Here is a 6,481-nt window from a genome sequence, read left to right on the forward strand (position 1 = left end):
GAAGGAGTCAGGATTCTTTTGTTCTCGTTCTCAAGGTTGTTTATTATTTCTTATCTATACCATTCTTTCTCTGACTCGCTGCAGGTCTGTCTGTCAGGTCGGGTTGTGGCACACTGCCCGCCCCAGAGGTGGTGTTGTCTTTTTATACTAAAAACTACGTGTGCATTATTTACCATAACTTCCCAATACCTATCACCTATGTTAGACAGTGAGTTTCTATTCTAAACCAATCTAAAAGTGCCACCATCACAGCAGAAGATGGAGGCCAAGAAGAAGGAGAAAGACAGAATACACCCAGATTCCTCCATATTGCCTCCTGAACTAAAAACTCCAAAGATTTATTTTTTCACCCTGAGATAAACTATTATTCTACTTAAACTATCTTGACTTGTAATTCTTCATATAAAGGTTGGTAATTGTTTTTCCATGGGTCAAGATCAAAGGCACAGGGGTCTTGGGCTCTGTGCCAAGGTCTCTGAGCCCCTTGGCAGGGTCTGGAGTCCTCCAGGGCAGCCAGAGGAGTTTCCTGGGTCCCGACATGTTGTCATCCGGTATTGTTCATTTTGTGTGCTGGGGGTGCTGTGCCTGTTAAATAAACAGGTTCTTTCCACTTCTCTCTGAGGAATCCTTCCTGGGGGAGGGCTGTGGGGGTTTGCTTTCTAGAGGGGCCCCCTTTGGAGGTTTTCTCCCAGATTTGCCCTAAAGCAGGACACCTGGGTGCCCGTGCTGAGGGGCTGTGGTGGCTGTGTTGCAGGTGTGGCTGTGTGGGGGCAGCATGGAGGTGCTGCCCTGCTCCAGGGTGGCGCACATCGAGCGCAAGAAGAAGCCCTACAACAACAACATCGGCTTCTACACCAAGCGCAATGCGCTGCGCGTGGCCGAGGTCTGGATGGACGACTACAAGTGGCACGTCTACATCGCCTGGAACCTGCCCCTGGAGGTACAGCCTGCCCTGCTGCTTAAAACCTGGATTCTGGAGCAGCTCCTGTCCCTAAGCTCAGCCCTATCCCCCGGTGTCAGCCCCGGCAGAGCTCCCACAATCCTACTTCACAATCATCCTAGTTTTATTCCCCCTTGCGGCCGCCCTAGAGAATAAATGACTCAAACTCTAATTAACTCTAATAGTTTATAAAAACATTGGTCTTGTAAGCCAAAGATTGAAGACTAAACCCCTTCTTAGAGTTACGCCACCATCCTATCTGAGGAAGAAAGGATTCAAACCCTCATCTCCAGCTCCCAAAGCTGGCATTTTTCACTAAACTACTTCCTGACCCTTCCACTAAACAGCCCGGAACAGCGGCTTTGAGGGAGAGGCTCCATGAGCTGCAGGCTGGGCAGGGATTCCTGTTGCTCCCACAGCCTTTCCAGTGTGGTTCTAAGAACTAAACCTGGACTGTGGTGTTTATCTCCCCCCTGGGTGTTTCCCCAGCGTGAGGGGATGTGCTGACACTGCTCTGCAGGTGGAGCCTGTCTGCAGACAGGTTATTGATGGCAGTCAGCAATGTGTGACCGTGTTCACAGGGGGCCGAGGATGAGGGAAGAGACGAGGATCTCACTCCATGTTTCAGAAGGCTGATTTATTATTTTATGATATGTATTACACTAAAGCTATACTTAAAGAATAGAAGAAAGGATTTCATCAGAAGGCTGGCTAAGAATAGAAAAAGAAAGAATGAATAACAAAGGCTTGTGGCTCAGAGAGTCCAAGCCAGCTGACTGTGATTGGCCATTAATTAGAAACAACCACATGAGACCAATCACAGATGCACCTGTTGCATTCCACAGCAGCAGATAACCATTGTTTACATTTTGTTCCTGAGGCCTCTCAGCCTCTCAGGAGGAAAAATCCTAAAGAAAGGATTTTTCATAAAATGTGTCTGTGACACTGTGAGTGCCTCAGGTTTATTCCTGTGTCGCTTCCAGCCCAGCTCAGGTTCCCAGTTCATGGACGCTGATCCCTTGCAGAGCTCCCCAGGAGCTGGGGCTGTTTGTTTTCCCAGTGCTGGAAGGGTTAAAGGTAAAGGATTGCAGGTTGGTGCCTCACAGAAAGGATACCCTTCCTCTTAAACCTTCCCCTTATAGAGCTTTGGTGGTTCCTTTGCTTTCTGCCCAGAAATGGTCAGGTTTTCTTGGATCTGACACATTAATTTTGGTGCCATAATTTTGGTGCCATAACGTGCCATATGCCACATAAATCCACCTCACAGCTTGGTGAATCTTTGGGAAACCACGAGGTGCCACCAGGTGAGCATGTCCAGGCACACATCCTGCACAGGGATCACTCCCTGCATTTCGGGAAAGGCTCCAGGAGGGATTTCTGCAGGTCCAGGGCTGCTGCTGGGGCTCTGCCCTCCCTGCAGGCTGTGTCTGATCTTGGAAGCCAAGAGCATCTCCTGGTTCCTGGCTCCAAACCCTGCAGGATCAATGCCCATTCCTGCACTGGCACTGCCAGGGGGGAGCAGGGAGGTGGGCATGGGGAGGCAGTGATGCTCCTGGGTCATGGGTGGGATGAGCAGGTGAACGAGCACTGGGGGCTGCCCAGCTTCCCTGGGAGGTCAGACTGGTGCCACAAGTGTCCAGCCACCCCTTGGTGCTAAAAATGAACACAAAATATTCCTCAAAGAGCTGCTGAGCCCTGGAGCTGCTGAGGGAGCACCCCCAGCTGGCGTCTGCTGCAGGACTCTGGGAAAACAGGGAAGCACAAAACCCTGAGCTGCTGCTGCAGCTTGCTGAGCAAAGGGGCTGCTGGCATTGGGGGCACAGCAGCCACAGCTTTGTGCTAAATTCCCAGGGGAACAGCCTGGGAAGGGCCAGGAGCTGCAGGTTTGTGGTCCTGGGGGTGGGGGGAATACAGGAATAGAGAAGGAAAGGGGAAAGGAAAGGAAAGGAAAGGGGAAAGGTGCTTTCCCAGGGAGCTGCAGTAGGGCTCTGGCTCTGACAGGCATCACTCCAGGGGCAGCTGCCTCCAGGTCTGAGGGAATTTGGGGATCTTAAAAAGAGGCTTCAAAATCCAAATGCTCAGGATCAGAAATCCTGATCCTTGGGCTGATTCCTTTTTAGAGGCGAGGCATCATCCTCCTGCTCAGGAACAGATTGGGAGCATTGCAGAAAGGATTAAAATCCATCCTGTGGAGCTTGGAAAAGGCAGCATCACATGGATCAGCACTGGGGGTGGGAACAGGCCTGGGTGACCCAAAATCAACTTGAGATTTTTATGTATTCCCCATAGGTCTGGGCTCCCAAAAATCCATTTGAGGTTTTTATACTGGTCTTTTCCCAATCAAATCAAGATTTAATTTGAGGGAAGCCTTGTTGGGAGGGGGAGGTTTTCGGGCTGTGTGCTGGGTTATTTTGGGATGCCAAGGCAAAGCCCTGCCCATCCCAGGTGCTGCCTGGCTGCTCTGAGCCCCACCTCCCCCACCCAGATCTCAGCCTGTCCTGCCTCCCTCCACTGAATCATCTTTATTTTTACCTCTCAGCTACCAGGGGCACGCTGAAACGGTGTCTCTTCTAAAGCAGAGTGAATAATTCATTAGGAGATCATTACAAGCATTGTAATGGAAAATTGCTTTCCCAGTTGTGTTTAATGATCTCTGGGGAGACAAGAGCAGGAGCTGGAGCAGAGGGGGAGCCCGGGCAGTGCAGGGGGAAGGGGCTGCTGTGCCTCCTTTGGCTCCCAGGGTGGAACAGGGGGGAGCTCTCCAGCCCTGCTCCAGCCCCTGCTGGGTTATTGCCCAGGCCCAGCTGTGTCTGCAGAGCAGGGGGCTCTCCAGGGAGACCATTCCACCCTGGAATTGCCCAAACTGCCAAGAGCTTCTGCTGAGCTTCAGCCTCAGCTTTTCTTCTCATGCAATTTTTATCCTTTATTCTCAACTCTCTGCCTGTGCTATATTTGAATCTTGAACCTTTCTCTCTTTCCTTCATTCTTTTCCCATTTATTTTACACCTTTTACCCCTCCCTTCCTCTGGGCTGTGTCTCAGTGGGGTCAGGGATGGGTTTGGTGCTCAGTGCCCAGCCAGGGTTTGCATTTCCACCTTTTAGATCCTGATATCCACTTGCTGCTAAACCTGTGCCTCAGAACCCAAACAGGAGGAGAAATTTTTTAAAATACCTTGTTTAAAAGTACAGATCAGTCTTTGTCAGATGGATCCAAACCCAGGAGAATTAGGAGGACTCCCCAGTTTCACTGCACTTCCCAACCTTCCTCCAAACCTTTTCTTCTCCCTTTGGCTCCTCTTTTGTAAATTATCCCTGAGGGCCTGTCCAGCATCAGCCCATGGCCATTGCAAGGGGCCTCAAAACCCAGCAGAGAATTTGGTGTCCCCCTCTGGAAGCCACATCTTCCTTCTGATGGTTTCAGCCCTGGACATCCCAGAATTCCTGGAATTACTCAACCACAGGCAGTGCCCAGGCAGCTTTGAAAGATCTCAAAGCTCAGGGAAATAATTGCATTGTACTTTTTTTGGGAAGTGTGACCATTCAGTGATGTCCTGTTGTTGTTTTTCAGAATCCAGGGATTGACATTGGTGATGTTTCTGAGAGGAAAGCCTTGAGGAAGAGCCTGAAGTGTAAAAATTTCCAGTGGTACCTGGACCATGTTTATCCAGAAATGAGGAGATACAACAACACCATTGCTTATGGAGAGGTAATTTAGTCCCTTAGCTCAGCCTGCTAATATTTACACTCCCTGATGAGAAACAGCCCCAAAGGAGAGGAGTCTGAATCAAAACTGACTTTTTCCATGTAATTATCTAAATTTGCATAATTCTGCTCCCAGTTTCTTCTAAAAACTGGTTTGGGGATTTGTTGCTGATCTTGAAGACTGTATAAAGTAAAAGATGTTAATACATCATTTAGTGAATTGACAGAAATTATCTATATTTCCCATTGACTCCATGGATTAAGCAGCTGTATTTGTATTTTTAATACACAGGCATCTTCTAAAACCCTGAGACTTGAACTCAGCCTAATTCCTTGACAAGGTCTCTGGAGGATTCAGTGCCTTGTCACAGCAGCTTAAGGACAAGATAAAATAAGGGGACTTAATTCAATCTCTGCTGGCTTTGAAACCATTCTGGGAATATAGAAAGAGTCATTTATGGGAACTAATAACAAATACTCTGCTGCAGTGGAATTGATGGAGTGGTGGCACTTGGAACAGGCTCCTCGAAGCCTGGGCACCCCAGATGGGTTATTCATTTTTATTCATCTCAGGAAAAAATTGATATCAAAGTTACTTAAGGCCTTCAAGCTAAAACCTCCCCAAAATTTCTATTTTCATAGAAAATGAAATTTCAGAATGGTTTGGGGTGGAAAAAAGCCCAGCTGGAACAAGGATGTGATGATTCCAAGGTGATCTTTGTTCCAGTTGGGATTTTTTCCCTGCCTTGTTGAGCACTCTGAGATTTCACTGAAATCTGAGGGGTTCTGCATTGATTTCTGGCAGCCTAAACCTGGGTTTGTCCCCACCCCCCATGACCAAACACAGAGCCAGCTGTGGCCAGGGATGCTGCTCCTTGGAATGGGGATTATTTTACAAAACCAATTATTAGGCTTGGATTTAAAGAAAGGTTTAATGCTCTGCAAGTTTTCCTTGCCTGATTATTCCTGGTGACACAGCAGTGAGAGCCAGAGAGGATAGAGAGGGCTGAGCATCCATTTCCTGCTTCTCTCTGATAGAGAGGGCCTTAACTCTGCCCCTTTTTGTGCCATAACTTTGCACCTTTTCTGCCATAATTCTGACAATTTTTCTACCATAACTCTGCCCTTTTCCTGCCATAACTCTGCCCCTTTTATGCCTTAACTCTGCCTCTTCTGTGCCATAACTTTGCTCGTTTTTGTGCCATAATTCTGCCATTTTTGTGCCTTATCTCTGCCCTCTTCCTGCCATAACTCTGCCCTTTTTCTGCCATAACCCTGTCCCTTTTATGCCTTAACTCTGCCCCTTTTGTGTCACAACTTTGCCCCTTTTCTGCCTTAACTCTGTATTTTTTGTGCCTTAACTGTGCCCCTTTTGTGCCATAACTTTGCCTCTTTTTCTGCCATAATTCTGCCATTTCTTGTGCCTTATCTCTGCCCTTTTCCTGCCATAACTCTGCCCCTTTTGTCCCTTAACTGTGCCCCTTTTTCCCCTGGCAGCTGCGGAACAACAAGGCCAAGGATGTGTGCCTGGACCAGGGCCCACAGGAGAACCACACAGCGATCCTGTACCCGTGCCATGGCTGGGGCCCCCAGGTGAGGCTGTGCCTTGGTTTGGAAAGACAGGAGTCTGCTAAGGAAGGCAGGAGCCTCCCCTGAAATGGAGAATGCAAACCCTCCCCACCCCTCTGAATTGCTATAAATTTTAAATTAAGGTGCTCTCAGGCAAAAATATGGGAGCAGGAAATAACAATTCTTTAACAGGGAAGAAAAACTAAAAGGATAAAATCAACAATGCAGTACACTAGAGCAGCACTGACAGAGTCAGAACACAACCTGACA

General features: G+C 48.4%; 1 protein-coding gene across 1 annotated transcript in view; it reads left to right on the forward strand.

The window, feature by feature from the left end:
• The window catches only part of GALNT17 (polypeptide N-acetylgalactosaminyltransferase 17), a gene marked incomplete at its 5' end in the record, with an annotated part of 239,381 nt that overhangs the window by 221,521 nt on the left and 11,379 nt on the right, over positions 1-6,481 (forward strand). Inside the window, 3 exons of the mRNA XM_005425125.2 lie at positions 755-940; positions 4,509-4,646; positions 6,140-6,235. Coding sequence (XP_005425182.1) covers positions 755-940; positions 4,509-4,646; positions 6,140-6,235 — 420 coding nt within the window. The remainder of the gene's footprint in view (positions 1-754; positions 941-4,508; positions 4,647-6,139; positions 6,236-6,481) is intronic.

This window comes from Geospiza fortis, unplaced genomic scaffold, assembly GCF_000277835.1.
Source record: "Geospiza fortis unplaced genomic scaffold, GeoFor_1.0 scaffold59, whole genome shotgun sequence".
NCBI classification, from domain to species: Eukaryota; Metazoa; Chordata; class Aves; order Passeriformes; family Thraupidae; genus Geospiza; species Geospiza fortis.